Source organism: Hylobates moloch, unplaced genomic scaffold (genome assembly GCF_009828535.3).
Source record: "Hylobates moloch isolate HMO894 unplaced genomic scaffold, HMol_V3 SCAFFOLD_14, whole genome shotgun sequence".
In the NCBI taxonomy this organism is placed as follows: Eukaryota; Metazoa; Chordata; class Mammalia; order Primates; family Hylobatidae; genus Hylobates; species Hylobates moloch.
Window position 1 is genome coordinate 14,404,541 of NW_026652289.1, and position 20,770 is coordinate 14,425,310.

General features: G+C 37.3%; 1 protein-coding gene across 3 annotated transcripts in view; it reads left to right on the top strand.

The window, feature by feature from the left end:
• Window positions 1–20,770, top strand: part of SCAF4 (SR-related CTD associated factor 4) — a 64,710-nt gene that overhangs the window by 34,958 nt on the left and 8,982 nt on the right. For 2 of the 3 annotated variants that reach the window (XM_032175773.2, XM_058427254.1), the window contains exons 8-19: window positions 563–744; window positions 1,088–1,196; window positions 2,328–2,495; window positions 3,014–3,099; window positions 3,840–4,030; window positions 4,869–4,969; window positions 5,388–5,501; window positions 6,372–6,528; window positions 8,861–9,018; window positions 11,577–11,742; window positions 11,826–11,912; window positions 12,070–12,261. In XM_032175773.2, the coding sequence (XP_032031664.1) occupies window positions 563–744; window positions 1,088–1,196; window positions 2,328–2,495; window positions 3,014–3,099; window positions 3,840–4,030; window positions 4,869–4,969; window positions 5,388–5,501; window positions 6,372–6,528; window positions 8,861–9,018; window positions 11,577–11,742; window positions 11,826–11,912; window positions 12,070–12,261 (1,711 nt within the window). The remainder of the gene's footprint in view (window positions 1–562; window positions 745–1,087; window positions 1,197–2,327; window positions 2,496–3,013; window positions 3,100–3,839; window positions 4,031–4,868; window positions 4,970–5,387; window positions 5,502–6,371; window positions 6,529–8,860; window positions 9,019–11,576; window positions 11,743–11,825; window positions 11,913–12,069; window positions 12,262–20,770) is intronic. The other variant, XM_032175775.2, reaches the window with a different exon arrangement.

The following is a 20,770-nucleotide window of genomic DNA, read 5'->3' on the forward strand; positions in this document are numbered from 1 at the left end:
TTTTAATGAAAGTTTTGGTAAGCTGTGAAGTTATGCGAAAGAAGCAAGTGAACCTCTTAGGAACTGCTGGTGACTTTTTTGTGTCCTTGCCATTTTTTTCTTTTTTTTATATTAGTATATTCTTGAGGAAGCAGTATATGGACACTTTTCTATATTCATTATGGTGATTGGATAAGACAGTCTTTTTGTACATTTTATACTGACTGAAAATGTATACCCATTTTCATGTGCACGAAGTTTCAAACATTTTTAGTTTAGGGAAATGAGTATTTTAGAAAAACATGTATGCTGCTAAATTACTTGTGAAACACACCAATAGAAAATAGAAAGAAAGCACTGTACTTACAATTGAGGAATGAAAACACTGTTTGTTTTCCAAACTGGCATCTGTGTAAAAATTGTTTATATCTACAAACCAAGGTCCTTAGGGGCATGAGGGAAAATAAGATTGTGCTTGACAATGTGAGTTTCTAGATGGTGGTAAACATCCTTTGTTTTTATAGTTTTTTGTGCAGTGAATCAGTCTAAATTTTAAAATGAAATATTGACATAATTATTCCAGAAGTTGCTTGATAGATTTGACTATGATGATGAGCCAGAAGCTGTGGAAGAATCAAAGAAAGAGGATACCACTGCCGTCACCACAACAGCACCTGCTGCCGCTGTACCCCCTGCACCCACCGCCACCGTGCCTGCTGCTGCTGCACCCACTGCTGCCTCTCCTCCTCCTCCACAGGCACCATTGTTAGTTTTTTTTTATTCCTCAGCAGATGGAAAATTGGTAATAGTTGTAAGGCATAATCTAAGTAACATTTAACAATGACAACAATGTTTTATGAAGTTGTTTTGTAAAATTTGTGGTATTTTCTCTTGAATGAGGAAGGGATCCTCTAAGATTTAAAGCCAAAAAATGGCTTTTATGTTGGGAATAATACTGAGTTTATAAATTAAATTTAATATATAGGTAAATATATGGTTCAGTAAAATGTTGATTAATGACTCATGAACAACACTCTGTTTCTGTAATTTAAGTGTGGCTAAGAAGCTTGTGCTTTTGAATGGGTAAAAGATATCCACCTTTTTTTAGTGGCTTTCCTGGAGATGGCATGCAGCAGCCAGCATACACACAGCATCAAAATATGGATCAGTTTCAGCCACGAATGATGGGAATACAACAGGATCCAATGCATCATCAGGTACAAGCATTTTCTTGCAGTTGAAAGAAAGATCTATTCATTATAGAGCATATGGTTTGCATTCCACAGAGCACTCTGCAGCTATGTGATTGGCTAAGTCGTACTATAGCTCTGATAAAAGCTGTTGAACACGTAACTATTTTGAATTGCCTTTTTCTGTAATTAAAACAAGGATGCCAAAATCACATGCTCATATTTTAATAATAGACATTTTTTTTAGTTAAAATAATTTAGAGATTACAGTTCTATTTGAAGAAACCGACCTGTTTAGTTATACAGCTTTTTCCCTTGGAAGGGCCTTTCTTTTGTATTTTGTGTGGTTAGATACTTTAGAGGGCTCTGAGCTCTGAACATTCAGGAATATAGTTTGAAATCCGCAATAAAAGGAGCATACATAGCACACTGGAGAGTTGCAGGAAGTTAGTAGAGATAAGTTTGTTCCAGTAAATTCTCTCATTGAGTGTTTCTTAAACTTGGTTCTGTATCTAAATTATGGGGATGGAGTGGGAAGCATTTTTGTTATTTCAAGTGTTTAACAATTACTGAAAGTTCATAAATAATTTAGAAAGAATACTTAAAGCATTATATTTATAGTTTTATTTGTGTTTAAACTGACATGCAGAAATATGTTAGATTGTAGTTTACTTTCATTATTATTATGATACTTTATTTGAAACTCTACAAGTTGGGTATGTTAGTTGAAATTCCCCCTTGGTAAATTTTTTTAAAGTAAACCTAGAAGTCATTGCTTCTAGAAAGCCAGTTTTCCTCCCAAAAGGCTTAATTGTCTTTAAAGCTGAAAAGAGACCATTTGCAATGGAGTACTTCTGACTTGAAGTTCAGTTTATCACATTGCTTCCTTATGTAAATGAAGGTATTTCTTTAAATATTTAAAACTAAACCTGTGTGTTCATAATTTTAAAAAGAGTTACAGGATTTTTAACCTATATACTTGGTATGTAACAGTTCTTGCGTGGAAATTGTACATATGGAAGTTGTTAAACAATGTCGAATGTCATAACTTTTCCTTGATCAAACTTTATTGAAGATATTTTCGTTTTATATGATAACTAAAGGTTTTCCAAATTATTTTGATCGCTATTACTCATACACTTTCTTTAAAAATGAAAGGTTCCACTTCCTCCTAATGGACAAATGCCAGGATTTGGACTTCTTCCTACACCTCCATTTCCTCCCATGGCTCAGCCTGTGATTCCTCCAACTCCACCAGTGCAGCAGCCTTTCCAAGCTTCTTTTCAGGCACAAAATGAACCACTTACACAGAAGCCACATCAGCAGGTAAAATTTTATTCTCAGATAGTTGTATCTTTTTTTGTTGCCTTGACTTATATGTAGATTTCTCTTTATTTGCTTGCTGTCTTCATTTTTGAATATGAAGAAAGACCTAGGTACATATTAAACCCTCTCAGTGCTCCAGGTTTTTCATCTGGAAAGTGGACATACCAATACTGCCAACTTCCACAGGATTCTGTGAGGTTTGATATAGAGTGTTGAAGGCTTAACTAGTGCCTACTTCACTGCATTAGATGATGGTTTATTAAAATGGTATGTAATTTAAGCAAAGTAACTTTACGAGAAGTAGAGAAATACTTCTTTTAATCCTTTAAACAATATAAAAGTGGTTTCTGTTTTTTTTTTTCCAGCGATGGCCAATTGTTACTAGTAATTTGGTCCCAGGCAACCAAAAGAGAATTGCTTCAGGGCAGGAGATTTTTAATGTAGCTTTTGTTAGATTTTGTCCTCTTGCGTTTATACTTTTTAAATTTCTCATTTTATCATGGTTTTTGTTTTTAAAGGAAATGGAAGTAGAACAACCTTGTATTCAGGAGGTTAAGCGACATATGTCTGATAACAGAAAGTCAAGATCTAGGTCAGCATCCAGGTAATTTATAGAAAATGTTTTTTCCAATCCTGTGTGTCTAAGGGGACATAGAAATTAAAATTAGATTGGGTTATTTTCAGATATTCAGAATGTTAGTAAAATAACAATTGGTATATTTGTATTTGTATATGTGTGTAGAAGGGGGCAGGTGAAGTATTGATTTAAAAAAAATCTACGTCGTTCATCTTACGTTTTTTTTCCCCTATATTTGAGTTGCTCAGATGTAATGGAATTTTGAAGATACAATTCTATACAATTCTATACCATAGGTAATCAGTATGTGGTATTAGAAGAACTATATTTTCAAAGTTCCATTACAATTTTATCAGCCAGCAGAAGTGGAAAGATCACAGTAATGCTGTAATCAGAGAATGTTTTTAATTGCTGCAGAAAAGACTTTACTAAGAAGATAGGTAACAGTAGTAGCAGTGTATCTCAACCATGAAAATTAGCTACTTAAATTACAAGGATGTAATTTTATATAGTACCGGAGGCGCTGAAGATGACTGATACTTTTATTATATAAGCTGTCAACATTGTTTATTTTATTTAAATAATGTGCATGATTTCTAATTTGGGACATACTAGATCTGTAAAATGAATTCTCGGCTATTGCATTCTTACATATCCAAATTAAATTACCTAGTTTTTTTTTTTTTTTTTTTTTAAATTAGTATGTGCTTGTATTTTCTGGTTTTTGTCGGTATGCTATGCATTCTCCCTTCTCTTGAAAACATTAGGTCACCAAAAAGGAGGCGATCCAGATCTGGTTCTAGATCTCGAAGGTCTCGGCATCGACGTTCTCGATCTCGGTCCAGGGATAGACGCCGACATTCTCCCCGATCTCGATCCCAAGAAAGACGAGATCGAGAAAAAGAGAGAGAACGTCGACAAAAAGGCCTCCCTCAAGTGAAACCGGAAACTGCAAGTGGTAACTCAACCTTTATATTCAAACCTCATGTACTATTTTTTCATGTCTTGGGTTTAAAGTGTTTTATAACTGTTAGCAAAGCTATAAAAGAAATGTTACCACTGTGTTGATTTTTATTTGAAATATTGCTTTCTTATGCCTTGTTTATGCATTGATGTATACCCTTAGATTTGCTTTTGTACCTTAAACCAGCTATAAAGCAGCAGTAAGGAGTGAACCAAAAATTTACAGAATATATTCACTTGCATTATTTTGTGAAGCTCATCAGATGTCTTCAGAATACATTTAGTAAGGTGTGCTAGACATACATTTGATATAAATCAGTAACTATTAAGATGACTAAGATTTTAATTTATAATATGACTAGGGCATGTGTAAGATTTCTGATTCCATAAGGCATATCACCTAGGACACAACATAAAAGAAAAACCATGAACACTTAAGAGTGGAGAAAGGACAGTTACATGTAAGTGAACAAAGCACTGAGCTGGTTGGTAATCAAGAGACTTGAGCCTCAGTCCTAGTTCTGCTGTTCATTGGCAGGGTGAAGTGGGCAAGTTATTGCTTCCCTGGCTTCAGTTTTTATAGATGAAATCTTTAGATCCATCTACAAAACCATTTTTTTTCCAACTTTTATGTATACCTTTCACTATCCCAGTTCTCTTTCTGGAAGTACTAATGCAGTTTTCTAGAATTTTTAAAATGTATATGAGATTTACTATTTAAACTTGTGGTGTTGTAATATAGTTCATGAATATTTTGTGTAATGATTTTTTTAAGCTACAGTGCTGCTCGTTATCAAATGTGAATCTCTTTATGATTGTAATTTTATTTTAAGTTTGCAGTACTACCCTCTGGGTGGGGCAGCTGGACAAAAGAACTACTCAGCAGGATGTTGCCAGTCTCTTGGAAGAGTTTGGTCCAATTGAATCAATTAATGTGAGTGTTTATTCAGTTTTTTAAGTACGATGGACAGGTGTGATTAATGTCATTTTATGAAATGGAGGACCTGAGACCAAAGTTACAATTTGTCCAGGTTTATAGATGTGACTAGAGTTTAGGTGTTCAGAGTCTACGTTTAGAATTATCTGTATTTAACATTTCTTAGAATTCTTTGTATTTAACATTTCTTGGATAACCAAGTTTAATTTCAAACATTTCTAGGTAAGTCTTTATATAACAAAGCTTGGAGGACTCAATTGAGACCAAACTTGAATTGCCAACTTAGAAATGAATTTAACCTTACATTATATAACATGGAGTGAGGGGTGGGATTGTTGGAACTGCTTACTTAGCTTTGTATCTTGTTGCTTTTCAATTTTGTTATCTTTTATAATATTAAAATGTTTTGGAGCAGATGATTCCTCCCAGGGGTTGTGCCTATATTGTTATGGTTCATAGGCAAGATGCCTATCGTGCCCTGCAGAAACTGAGCCGAGGAAACTATAAAGTGAACCAGAAATCCATAAAGGTACAGTCTTATATGTTATAATTCATTTTTTTAAAATAGGCAGAAGGGGAAAAATATGTGGCCTATAAAAACTAATTTGAGTCTTAGAAATGACTTTCAACACTGAGGCATTTCATCTGCATCTTTTTTTTTTTTTTTTTTTTTTTTAAGAGTATCTCCTAAAAGAACTCCAGTGTTTCAACATAAAATTGTAAATGTTACATGCATGGTAGAATTTGTTTTGTTTTGTTTTTCCTAAATGTAGATGGGTTCATCAAGGTAAATTAGTGCTTTAAATATAATGTCTTTTAGCAATATGTTTTGTCCTGTTCAAAAAATTTGAATACTGTATTTTTAAAGTTTGCCATCTTAGAATTAACTGAAAAATATTCACCAAAGGTAGAGAAAAACATATAGGTACATGGGTATTTTTCCCCTAAGGAGCTAAAGTCAGTGTTTCCTCAGTGTCTTAACACCCCATTCTACCGTTGGATTGCACTGCAAAAAGATTTTGTCTGTTGTTAAGTAATTACAAGGCACCCCTAGACTTGGGAAAGTAGTCCCCAGTATATTACTGGGCTATTCAGGGAACTTCAGCCTTTCCCTGTTAAACTTTTTCCTTTTCTCTAAGTTTTATGTTGGCTGGGTTGGGTGAGAGTTGGTAAGGAGAAGATGCCAGTGAAATTTCCATCCTAGGACAAAGTGAGAATTAAAGGGTAACCAGATCTGTAGTGAGAATAAGGCTTTTAATGAGATCCAAGCCTAGCTGGTCCAGATTGCTCCCTTGCTGCCCGAGTCGGAATGGATAGAATGATAGAGAATAGTACTCTCAAGACTTATGACCTTGTTTTTCTTTGTTTTCTTTTTATATTTTCACTAATGGTGAAATAGATTGCCTGGGCCTTAAACAAAGGAATAAAGGCAGATTATAAGCAGTATTGGGATGTAGAACTTGGTGTTACTTATATTCCATGGGACAAAGTTAAGCCTGAGGAACTGGAGAGTTTTTGTGAAGGAGGAATGTTGGACAGTGACACACTTAACCCAGGTAAAGCAGTATTTAATGTCTCTTACAGTTCACTTATTTGCTTGGTAGTACATATGACAAATCGAATGTCCTGTTCCTTGCCTTAAGGACGTGATTTTTGAGATTTTTTATTATCCCTCCTGTGTCAGTATCTCCGTTATAAACTGAGGGTTAAATAGTGAATGAGACAAAAGAGGTGCAAACACAAGTGAAATACTTATTGATTATGGGGTCTATGAATTACAGAATTAAGTAGAACTTTTCCTGTGAAACTTAACAAATCATATAGGTCTTAACTGAGCATCTTTGGTATTATGTTTTTTTTTACTTAGTTTTTGAGGTGGAGTCTCTTGTCGCTCAGGCTAGAGTGCAGTGATGCAATCTTGAGTCACTGCAACCTCTGCATCCCAGGTTCAAGCCACTCTCCTCCTTCAGTCTCCCGAGTAGCTGGGACTACAGATGTGTGCCACCTCGCCCGGCTAATTTTTGCATTTTCAATAGACATGGGATTTCACCATGTTGGCCAGGCTGGTCTCAAACTCCTGACCTCAAATGATCCGCCCACCTCGACCTCCCATAGAGTTGGCATTACAGGCGTGAGCCACTTGCACCCGGCCTGGTATTGGGTTTTAATCCAGTGCTTCATGATAATTACCTTGGAAAGTTTTAGATGTCCAGAGAAGCAATCTAAAGTAAACGTATAAGACAAGGAATTGCAGTTATTTGTGGGCATAAATATTTAAAATACCAGATTGACAGTGAGATTTCAGTGGGGAAAATCGCAGAATGCGTGGGCATGACCTGGAGATTCTAGACAGCGGAACAAGGAGGAGCATAGGATGGCATGGCAACATAGAATGTTTTTTGTTGTTTTTGTTTTGTTTGGAGAGGGAGTCTTGCTCTGTCACTAAGGCTGGAGTGCAGTGGCATGATCTTGGCTCACTGCAACCTGTGCCTCCCGGGTTCCAGTGATTCTCCTGCCTCAGCCTCCCAAGGAGCTGGGACTACAGGTGCATGCCACCGTGCCCTGCTAATTTTTTTGGTATTTTTTTAGTGGAGACGGGGTTTCACCATGTTAGCCAGGCTGGTCTCGAACTCCTGACCTCAGGTGATCTGCCTACCGCCTCAGCCTCCCAAAGTGCTGGGATTACAGGCGTGAGCCACCATGCTCGCCCTCACCGCCCTCAGAAAGAACATTTAAAGGAAGCTTCAAGGCCGGGCACAGTGGCTCATGCCTGTAATCCGAGCACTTCAGGAGGCTGAGGCAGGCAGGTCACTTGAGGTCAAGAGTTTGAGACCAGCCTGGCCAACATGGTAAAACCCCATCTTTACTAAAAATACAAAAAAAAAATGAGCTGGATGTGGCGGCGGGTGTCTGTAATCCCAGCTACTTGGAACGCTGAGGCTGAAGAATCACTGGAACTCAGGAGATAGAGGTTGCAGTGAGTCGAGATTGCGCCACTCAACTCCATCCTGGGAGACAGAGCAAGACTCTTGTCTCAAAAAATTAAAGTAAAATAAAAGAAGCTTCAAGCAGGAGTGATGGTTTGAGAGCCAAAAAGAGATGAAACAATGCTGTACTATTCCCACATCCCACTCCCTCCCTGGATGTACAAAGCCTTCATCTAAGGGTAGAGCTAGATTTGCGTTAAGGCAATCAGGTATTGAGGGCCTACTATGTGCTGGACATCTGGGAGGCTCCAGACAATAGTAAAAAGAGGATGGTGTAATCTTGGAGCTCATGATCCAGTGGAGAATGTATTGAAAAGGTCAAGAATATAGGAGAATCTCTGATGGAGCCAGAGCCTCAGAGGACAGAGCAGAAAGATGGTTTTGCTTTCACGTGACTAGAAGATATGTGGAAATAGGTGGAAGATTTAAGTTATTCTTTAATATTAGTGAAAATTTGTTCAGGAAATATTGGATGTTTCATTATCCTTTATTTTTAATACTTTAATTTGAATAATACATTCTTGTGGTTAAGAACATGGACTCTAGAACCAAATGTGTCTGGGTTGAATCCATCCCTGCCATTTACCAAGAATGTGATCTTAGGCAGTCTGTCTTTACTTTTCTCATTTGTAAAATGGGAATAATAGTAGTATCTATTTGTAAATGGTTGTGAGAACTAAATAAGCTAGTATAAATAGAGTGCTTGTGATAGTGCCTGGCACACAGTATGCATTCTTTTACATGTTTCTATTGTTGTTGATTTAAATAATTTACTGTTTCTAAAATTAGCATAGGAATGTCTTTAATAATTGGGCTAGGTTTTTTTAATCAACATTTTTCATTTCTAGATTTAAAGTTACAAACTGAAAATGGTAAACTCAAATTTCTTTCACGCTTACAGATTGGAAAGGAATTCCTAAGAAGCCTGAAAATGAAGTTGCTCAAAATGGAGGTGCTGAAACCTCACACACAGAACCAGTATCACCCATACCTAAACCATTACCTGTGCCTGTCCCTCCTATTCCTGTTCCTGCACCTATAACAGTGCCACCTCCACAGGTGAGAATATTGGGACATGACTTAAACTTTAAGTGCCTGAAAGGTCCCTTTCTAAATCTTAGTGTAGATATATGTCTGGGTTCATAGTAAAAAACATGAGTACATACATGGGCATATTAATTTTTCATGTTTTGTCAGATTTAAAGTTTATATTCTTTACATAATTTTTTTTTTTTGGAGACAGTCTCTCTCTGTTGCCCAAGCTGGAGTGTGGTGGTGATCTTGGCTCACTGCAACCTCTGCCTCCCAGGTTCAAGCCCGACCCTCTTGCCTCAGCCACCTGAATAGCTGGGATTACAGGCATGCACCACCACACCTGGCTAATTTTTGTATTTTTAGTAGAGATGGGGCTTCACCATGCTGGCCAGGCTCATATCAAACTCCTGACCTCAAGTGATCTGCCTGCCTTGGCCTCCCAAAGTGCTGGGATTACAGGTGTGAGCCACCGTGCCTGGCCCATAAATGTTTATACAACCAAAATAAATGTATATTGTCTTACATCTATCCATCCGGATTATTCAGTATCAAGTTCCATAGGTTCTGCCTACTTTTTTTCTGAGTCTTCATTCTTCAAGGACTTTATGTTCTGAAGAAACTCGGATATGTACCCAATAAGCTGCTGCTTTAAGGGACAGGGATTTTCTTAATTTTCACCTTGGGTGCTGTCCTTATGAAATTTTTAAATGGATTGAAAACTTCATAATAAATGCCACTTAACATGAAGATATGTTCTTATTATAAAATATTTGCTGTCTAGTTAACCAACCTGTTACTTGAAAAGAAATACTAGATTCTGGCAGAACTGGGTTTAGTTCTCAACTCTATTGTTTATATTCAGCAGTATGGTATTTGGCATATAACTTAACCTATAAGCTTCAGTTTCCTATTGGTAAATGTGCAAATTCCCTTGCTTTGGCATTCCTCATGTGTTAGAGTTGTTTTGAGGGTTAAATGAGATAATATATGTTAAGTACTCAGTATGTTTTTTGTCACGTCATAAGAGCTGAAAAATGAAAAACCCTTTGAAAATTATAAGAACTTGACCCGTAGTTCTATGTGTGATCTACTAGATTTTTCTTGTCTTCCTTCCTCAGTTTCTCACATTAAATCTGAATCAGATAAATCTGAGCTATCATAAAATTGAACTGTGTCTTCATTTTCTCAATGTGAGGGGGAAACTGTATGCTTTGGTACATTCTTGGCTGTGATTTAAATGGACTCCCCTAGTTGGCAAACTCTTCAGTTGACCTTCTGGATATGCCCTTCCAGTGCAGTTTCTAAGCAAAATTCAATGTGTGTCAGCTCTCATTTACAGAACCCTGCCTAATCTGTTCAAATAGCGATCTCTAACCTTTCTGGCACCAAGGACCTGTTTCTTGGAAGGCAATTTTTCCATGGACTGGAGTGGAGGATGGTTTCAGGATGAAGCTGCTCCACCTCAGATCCTCAGGCATTAGTTAGATTCTCATAAGAACTGCACAAGCTAGATCCCTCACATGTGCATTTCACGATAGGGTTCATGCTGCTATGACAATCTAACGCCGCCACTGATCTGACAGGAGGCAGAGCTCAGGCGGTGGTTCTTGCTTGCCTACTGCTGTGTGGCCCGTTTCCTAACAGGCCATAGACTGATAACTATCCATGGCTGGGGGAGTTGTTAAAATTTATCTTTAAAAACAAACAAAAAAAAAAACAATAGCTAACATTTGTTGGGTATTTAAGTGCCAGGCACCAGCTCTTAGTATGTATTAACTCATTTAATCTGCATAATTATGTGTGGTTGGCACTTTGCCGTTTTAGAGAGTTTAAATAGCTTGCTCAAGGTCACACAGCTAACTAAAGTGGGTGGGAGAAGCAGACAATTTGGCTCCAGGACCTGTGATCTTAGCCATTGTGTAAATTGCCAAGTAGCTTGTCTTAAAGCTGTATTGCCGAAAGGATCATGGAACATCTTAAAAATGTATTACATGATGTCAGAACACCAATAAACTGATGAAATATAGTGTGAAATTGCTGTCATAAAGTGGAGAGCACAACTTTGATTTCTTTCTTTCTTTCCTTTTTTTTTTTTTTTTTTTTTTTTTTAAGACCAAGTCTTGCCCTGTCACCCAGGCTGGAGTGCAGTGGCGCAATCTCGGCTCACTGCAACCTCCACCTCCCAAGTTCAAGCGATTCTCCTGCCTCAGCCTCCGGAGTAGCTGGGATTACAGGTGCTTGCCACCACACCCAGCTAATTTTTGTATTTTTAGTACAGACAGGGTTTCACCATGTTGGCCAGGCTGGTCTTGAACTCCTGACCTTAGGTGATCCGCCTGCCTCAGCCTCCCAAAGTGCTGGGATTACAGGTATGAGCCACCACACCTGGCCCACAACTTTGATTTCTATCAGTTGGTACGAAGAGAAGTTAACTACCACCTGTTATTTAATAAATTGACTGGTCTAATAAGCACAAATTAAGAAACATCTATTTTTTCAACAGTATGCTCTTTTATCTGTGCTTACTGTGTGGATGGGAGGGTGTCTAGATAGGTGGTTTATTCTTTTATCTTTCTTTCTAGGTCCCACCACATCAACCGGGTCCACCTGTAGTTGGTGCTCTCCAGCCACCTGCTTTCACGCCTCCTCTGGGAATACCACCACCAGGCTTTGGTCCTGGTGTTCCTCCTCCCCCTCCTCCTCCACCATTTTTGCGCCCAGGATTCAACCCAATGCATTTACCACCAGGTACACAAAATTGTCTGTGAACATCCTTTAGAGCCTGCGATGAAGTGATACAGCATAAGTTGATATTATTTTTCTTATTCTAGGTTTTCTGCCTCCTGGACCCCCACCTCCTATAACTCCACCAGTATCCATTCCTCCTCCTCACACTCCACCAATAAGCATCCCAAACTGTAAGCATGTTTTTTTCTTTGTGTTTGCTTATCCTCTTGGAGCTGGGTGTAGGAGGGAGAGTGAACCGGTAATAGGGTCTATAGTATGGCAGAAGAATGTTGACCGGGAGATAATTAATTATTCAGCTTCACATGTTGATATAATTATATTCCTTAGCTACTATCGCTGGTATAAATGAAGACACTACAAAAGACTTATCTATTGGAAATCCCATTCCAACAGTGGTGTCTGGGGCTAGAGGAAACGCCGAGTCTGGTGACAGCGTGAAAATGTATGGCTCTGCTGTGCCACCTGCTGCACCCACGAATCTGCCCACCCCTCCTGTAACCCAGCCTGTTTCACTTCTTGGTAAGTTATTTTTTTTATCATTAGTTTTCCTTGCCCCACCCCCACCCACCCCCTACTCATCCCCAAGAGGTTTTTTAAAAAACAATGTTAATTTTGGTAAAATTATCTCCAAGACTGGCTTTTTTTGGTTGTTTTTTTGTTTGTTTGATTTTGAGGAAGGTCCTCCTCTTAAAGTCAAATATGTGTGCTTGATCTTTACGAAGAGATAATCTCAAAGACAAAATCATGTTTGTCTGTCTTGAATAAAAGTTTGGATCTTCACATCCTTATTTGGTATAGAAAAATGATTAAAAGTAATCTCTGTGCAAAGGAATTGGTACAGAGTTCGTAATTCACTTAACCTTAGTCTCTTCCCAGCTTTTAGGAGGTATTTCTTTAACAGCATAGGTTTTTCTCTGTCTGGACCAATTATTATCCATCTGAAACCCCTGGACTTGGGTAGCATTCTTTGTGGGCTAGCAAAGAAATCATCTTTGATACATTCCAATAAAATGGCTTTGTTTTCTAAGTAACAGTTGCGCAGCCTGAGGTACCACTTTCCCACTCACTCTCAGTTTACTTGGCTGGAGTTTATCTGTTGTACTTTTTACCCACAACTTCAATACTGTGATCAAGGGCGATGTGACTTAGATCTTTTACATCTTTAAGCGGGCTTACTCTTTCCTGCTTAAGTTATGAATAAATACATCACATGCTTGTTATAGTAGACCATCTTTTAAATTAACAAATTGTTGTATTTGAAGTGGTATTGCCAAATATAATTAACATTTGAATCCCCTAATTGGAAGTTAATATCTTGAGAGTATTACAGTGTTCTAGTTCTGTGAGCCCATAGTATTTTTCAAAGGTATATGCATATGCCTGTTTGCTTTCATAATCTGAGTTGTTTTAGGAAAGAACCCATTGATTACCTCTTAGATGTAGGACTGTGAGACATTGGTTTGTAATGGAGGACTTTTACTTTTCATCTATGCTATTCAGTACTGTTGGAAGTTTTTATTTTTTTGCATGTACTACGTTTAAAATAAAAAATCAATTTGTTTTTAAATGGTATACTGTATTCTGCCCTCCCCTAGACTAAGCTTAGGCTGATAATAGCCTTGATTTTATTTCCCTTAGTACACAGATTGGGTAATGGTAAAAGAGGATTTGGGATTAAAATTTATCACAAGTGATACAGGAGTGTAGTTACCATAATGATGGAAAATGATTTGTTTAATGAGGAAGTTGCTTAAGAGGTCTACCTTCCAATGGAAGTCATATCATAGAAGGAACATTGGACTAGGAACCAGGGAACATCTTTGCATCTGTTTTGTTATGCTTTTTTTTTTTTTTTTCATATTAACATGATTGCACAAGAATCATGGAATCTGGATAGTTTTCTGATCAACCCCTTCTTCACATCCCACATACACACCCTTGATTATGAATCCTAGTCTGAGGTCCATGGATGTTAGAGTACCTGAAACTTTATAAAATTGCTGCATTTGTGTTTTTTACTGGGCTTAATAAATTTATTGAATGAGTGAAAAGATCTCATGAACTCCAGGAGTTTAATAACCACTGCTTTCAAGCAACCCCGAAGAGTAGTAAGTAGCCTGCCTGTGATTTAACATTTAGGTCTTGAAGACCCTGCCTGTTACTTCTTATCACTACTGAACATACAGTTTAACCTCTGCATCCAACATGTGCAACCAAACACAGATAAGAAGTTGGTGAGCTTGGAAAAACATAGCTAGGCATGGCTAGAAAAGTAATTAAATTCTGAATCAGTCATAGCGTTTATCACCACCTAACATACTGTTTGCATGTCCATCTTCCTCCCACTAGATGGACCCATGAGAGGGGAACATTTGTTACACGAGTGGGTGGTTTTCAATGCAGGACTATTCATATTTTACTTCTGATGATTATCTTCATTCTAAAACAAAATTTTAAAATTGAAGGCTATTCTAAATCCAGAAGGGTTTAGAATTTGACATAAGAAAAGTGAAAACAATTTTGTTAAAATAAGCACTTTGAACTAAAATGAAGTAGGTTAGTTCAGTCATGAGAAAGAAAGCCTTCCATGTGCCTTCAGTCAGCAGTCTTGAAAATAATATCACAGGAATTTTGACCTTATAGAGGAATGAGTTTTAAATGTGTATGCAAGTTAAGAATGGTTCATCCAAGACTAACAAATTTTATCATTTTGATAAAGGAATGTGGTAACCACACTGCAGTATTGCAGTACTAAAGGATCAGTAATTAGGTTGGGATAACCAAGTGATGGAATCCCAGAACTAAGATGCTTTGGTATTTCCTCTTGGTGCTCTAATGTTTTCTTTTAAGATAATAAAAGGAATTGTTATGCTCACTAGAAAGCTATAAGTCTAGAAGTTAATGCTGAACTTCAGTTTTCTCATCTGTAAAGGGGGAGAAAAATGACAGACGCAATGGTGTCACGATGATTTAATGGGCTAACATCTATAAAACACTTGCTTTGGGGCCTGCTGTAGGGCAGGCACTTAGTGAATGGTGGCTGCTTATATTACAGGTAAGAAGTGTCATAGATGGTATTTATAACACCTAGAGAAGAATATCTTTTGCAATTCTAAAATTATATTACTTCATCTGTGATTTGTTTTAAACTGTTGTGTTGGCAGACAGAGGAAGCAAACTTTTTTTTTTGAGACGAGTCTCACTCTGTCGCCAGGTTGGAGTGCAGTGGTGCAATCTCATCTCACTGCAGCCTCCATCTCCTGAGTTCAAGCGATTCTCATGCCTCAGCCTTCCAAGTAGCTGGGACTACAGGCGCGTGCCACCACGCCCAGCTAATTTTTGTATTTTTAATAGAGACGGGGTTTCACCATGTTGGCCAGGGTGGTCTTGATCTCTTGACCTCGTGAGCAGCCACCGCACCTGGCCTACTTTTTAGGAAAAAATTTATCTTGACATAGTTGCCTCAGGTATTTTCGAGGTAGATTAGATCATAAATTTACACATATTAAAGTTCCATCAGTTGGCTTAATGAGAAAACGTGTCAGTTTAGTGGTAAATAGCATACCTACTAGATATCTGTAGTTTTTCCAGTGAGCGAGACTTAACTGAGTTCTTGGATCTTAATTTGTGAAATGTGGCAATATTTTTAAAGTAGTAGGTGCCAAACGGTTGTTCAGTGGGTCTCCAAAAATTCTGTAGTGAAGCCTGATTATACTGGAAAGAAGCAGCGGGTGCCTTAAGGATGGTTTGGTTGTATCATCAGACTTAAGTGCGGGTGTTAGTTTGGGAGTAATTAGTTGAGTTGTACTACTGAATTTGGAGGGAATAAAACCAACTTTTAGAGATTTTGATTCTTTTAGTAATACTGATAATCTGAAAATATAAAATTACTTGGTACACAATAATTGATTATTACTTGATTTTAAAGAAATCTCACACACCAAAATAGCTACGGTGGTGGTAGTTTCATAAAAGCTAAAGGTAACATTCCACAGTTGTTGGTCACTTAGGAGAGAAGGAATATTACAAATGATAGCAATTCAGTTCATTCTCTTTACTGTATAAGTGTTTGTGTTTACTTTTCAAAAACTTTTGTATAACATGTATCTCTAATATGTACAACCTATTTTTATTAAAAAGTTCATTGTAAATGTAAAGTTTGGGTTACTTTGGTGTTCCAAACAATAAAAAAGAATACACAAAAAAATGTTTGTTTGTGTTACCTATCTCTACTGTGTTACCAGTATATCCAAAATATCTTTTCAAGCAAAAACTGTTCTAGGTCGAACTCATTCCTTTTATGGAAAATTAAAGCCTCTTGACAAGTATATTTATTCATTAATTATCAGTATGAAGAGATTACCACCAGTTTTTGTCACACTACTGTAGCTGATGGTAAAATTTATAAATAAGAATTGGGTATTTGTAAGATCACTTCCTACTTGTAATTTTTGTTACCAAAGGTTTTAAAGCAAGAGTCACAAGTTGGTGGCCTGTGGCTGAATTACTAGGCAGTGGTGTGATGCGCTGCAGTCCTGACATGGCTTCAGTAGACATTTGAGTTGATGATTCCAGATTTGGACACCTCAGGAAATTGTGGGGATAGAATTGGTTTGTGAATCATATTTAAACAAGCATAAATGTTTTTATGCTATCGTTATGATCCCTGAAACTGCCTAGAAGATGAATAACTTTGCCAGCAATATCAATATCCAATATCAATTGGAATTTGATTTTGATGATTTCACTTAAGTTTGGATTTCTTTGCCCAGTTTCTGTCTAGAATTTTAGATTTTTTAGTAGCTCATTTTTAGCAACACTTACTAGAGCATTAAAGCACCAGTCTACTAGTAATGCACTAGTTAGCCACTGACATTAAAAGGAAGCCTGAAGAAAATTCTAGAAAGTAGAGTTTTTAAAGTACTAACATAATACGTAATTTTTTAAAAAACAATTTTTGTATTTTAATTTTGTTTTAACTTTGATGTTTGGTTACATTAAATTATAAGCTAGAGTGGTATATCAGGTATTTGATTTGGTACCCAAAAGCCTGTTTACTTATCCTATAAAAGTGTTTTTCTTTGAAAGCTTTAAAATATTTGAATTGGTACTCTAATTATTGTGTTATGTTATTCCACTAGTGTTATATAGTAGAAATGGTTCTTGAATACGAATTACATTACCTTCAACTTAGTATATAACATTGTTCATTGGATACAGTGGATAATGCAAAATAGTGATTTAATCTAGAACAAATACTTGGCATGGATATGAATTTACACATGAACACACCATAGTTTCTCACAAGGCCAAGCACTTCAAATGAAACATGGAGAAAGTCTTGCAGAAAACCTTGAAATATTTTAACACATTGTCTCCATTTCTCCTGGGCTGTCACTTCCTAGGCTGCTCTAGGGTGCAAGTCTGAAGAATGTCTTAACTTTAAATCTCTCTGAGGGACATCTTGAGGAAGGTGGGAGGGGCAGTAACTCTGGGCTCTAGATTGATTTTGGTAGACAAATTTAATTGCTGTAAAGAATTTCAGGTAAGATTTTTTTTCCAGCTAATATTGAAAATAAAATTGCCTACAGATAATCTCATTCAGTGATAGAAAGTTAACTTTAGATTTCAAATTTATTGACTCTCATAATGAAATTTTAACTCATAGCTATTGCACTTTGTCAATTATAGTAACATACTTAAGTAATTATTATGCTAACTGAAATTCCAAAAAGCAAATCTGTAGGAAGTTGACCATACAGAGCCTACTGTACATTATTTAGAAAAAACCAAGCATTTAAAAAAGATAATCGTTCTCCAGTTTCACTTGTAATTCTGTATTAGATGTTATCAAAACATAATATACCCTTATGCCAAAAATAGATGAGTCACATCTCAGTATATCTGCATTATATATTATTGGAAACTCAAATTTCTCTTAAGAATCTCTTGCTGACATTCTAAGCATCATTTTTAAAATATAATCTTAATGTATAATACAATTTGAAAGATGCTTTTTCTCATTCTTTGAAAATTAGCTCCTTATTCTTCCATTTTCCCCAGCTCTCAGAACATAGTGCCTTCTATAAGAACCTAGGAGTGTTATTCTTATAGAATAAATAGGCCTAAATGTTATTGGTGAATCTAGGCAAAGGAAATAATATGTTGGTTGTACTGTTATTTCAGTTTTCTGCAGGTCTGAAATGAAAAAAGATAATACTTGCTGATTAAAAAAAAACCTAGGGATATATGCTTAGGGTTCTTCAGGCATTGATGAAAGAGATGAGTGGTTGATACATCTTTTTCTTCATGTGGGAAAATTTCATTTTGAGTTCATGCAAAATGCCACAGTGACACTCATTCTGTAGAGATCAAATCAAAACGGTGGAACTGCAAGAAAGAACAGAAAAGGAGGTTGAAAGAAAACTCATCCTTTCTCAAAGTTCAAGTCCTCCTAGGTTTATGCTGGAAAGATTCTTACCACCCTGGGAAAAAACCTGGAGCTTGCATCCTCTATTCTTAATCCCCTGAGAGGTATCTTCTCCTTGATGAATTTGGTCATCACCTCTGCAAACACCATTCACTCATATGTTCAATAAATATCTAATCAATAACCATTGTGTGCCGGGCACCCTTCTAGGTACTAGAAACACCAGAATGAACAAAACCTGTCTTTCTGGAGTTTATATTTTCGCAGACCTGGGCTAATAATTTAACATGGAGATGTTTCTATGAAGAGATTAAAACAGGACAGTTAGGCGGTATAAGGGTGTAACACGGATATGTACAATTTTAAATATGATTGCTAGGGAAAGCATCTGAACCAGTAATGAAGAGAATACCCCCATGTAAATACAGAGGAAAGGAATGTAGAGTGAGGACCAAAGGAAAGGGGGCCTGAATTGAGATGGGGCATGGATTGTTGAAGAACCACAGCAGGAAGGGAGAGCAAAGGGAAGAAAGTGGCAGGAGATGAGCTTAGAGAAGGTTGTTGAGCACTAGAGTTTGAGTGCAGTGGGAAATGGTGTAGAGTATTTTATCCATGCCATGATCTGATGTACAGTTTTTAAAGTATTACTGTGGCTGTTAGAGAAACAGACTCTAGAAGTTGGTAAGAGTGGAAAGGAGACCGGTTCTGATGCTGTGCAGCAGATGAGATGGGAGCTAGCCCACGTTGGGCTGGTGCAGTGGAGGTGATAAGTGGTTAGAGTCTGAAGATATTTTGAAGATAGAGCCTTCAGAATTGCCATATTACTTAAATACGGAATGTGAAAAAGAGTCAAGAATGACTCAGGTTTTTTATGTGAGTAACTGGTAGATGTAATTGCCATTCCTGTGATGTGCAAATCTGTAGGAGTGGGTTTGAGGGGAGCCTATCAAATTAAAATGTTGGATATTCTAACTTTGATACCCAGGTACAGATGTCAAGTAAACTACTGGTAACATCTAATAGAGCTGTAAATTCTGGCATCTTCAGCAGATAAAGATAATATTTAAAGCCACAGGAGCCTGTGAGATTACCTAAGGAGAGAATATAGATAGAGAAGTGGTGAGAGGTCTGAGGACAAGAATTCTTCAGCATTTGGCAGCTAAGAATATGATGCTGTGAGACTAAGGTAGACATAGTTCCACGTGCCAGAAACTCTTAAGCAGTTTGTGTATATTAATCATTTAACCCTTGCAGCCCTCAGGGTTATCTTCATTTTATAGATGGGGAGACTGAAGCACTTGGAGATGAAATAACCTTCCGAGGGTCACATAGCTACAAGTAGCAGTGTTAGAATTCAAGGTAGCCTCACTCCAACAGGACCCTGTGCTTTTGACCACTATCTATACTGTACTCTCCAGCAAAGGATACTGAGAAGGTACAGCCTGTGGGCTAGGATACAAATGTAGAGGGAGATAATCTGAAAGCCAAGTAGAGTTTCTAGGCAGGAAAGAGGGAGAGAGAGGTGAACTATCAGATGACACTGATGGATCAAGAAAGAGTGCTGCGACTTGGCAGCTGGATTTAGCAAAATGAAGGCTCCTGGTGACTGCGAGAAAAGTGCTTTCATTGGATTGATGAGTTCAAAAGCCCAGTTATATAGGGTTGTGAGAAAATGGGAGATGAAGGATACAATTAGGATTTTGAACATCTCAGGAGATTTGCTATAGAGGAGAAGAACAAAATGGGGTGATACCTGAAAAGAGATGCAGGGTGAGGGAGTTTTTAATTTTTGTTCTCGTTTCCGAAAGATGGGCAAAAACTACGGCATACTTACCATTGGGAAGCCCAGTAGAGGGGAGAATGTTGGTGCAAGCAAGAAGGGCTGTGTGCTCGTTTGTTATGTAGGTGAGAGGGGATAGATCCAGGATACAAATTAACGGGTGTAACCGTTGGAGCACGGACAGTCACAGACAGTAGGAGTAATGTGGATTCAGGTGCAGGTAAATTGGTAGATTTGGTAGCATGTGGGTGGATGAAAAAGTCTTTTTCTGAAGACCTTTTTAAAAAAATGATAAGCCAACTAGGGTAACTAAAATACGGTATATTCATATCATGGAATATTAGCAATAAAAAAAGAAGGACTTAAACATGCAACATGGATGAACCTTGAGAAGATACGCCAAGCAAAAGTCAGTCACACAGGACCACATATTTTATGATTCCATTTATACAGAATGTTAATGGGTAAACCCACAGAGACAGAAAACATTACCTGGTTGCTTGGGGCTGGGACAGATGAGGGGAAAGCTGGGGAAATAGAGATGGCCCACGGATGCAGGATTTCCTTTTAGGGTAATAGAAATGTTCTAAAGTTGATTGTGATGGTTGCCCAATTCTGTGAATATACTAAAACCATTGAATTAATTGTACATTTATGTGGGTAAATTACAGGCTGTGTGAATTTTACCTTACTAAAATTACCAAACAAAACAACTAACAGTAGACAGGATTAAGGAGGACCTTGAACATGTGTCCTCACCCAGGACATGAGAATGTGGATTGACTAGGAAAATGTTAGATTACTGGCCAGAATGAAGG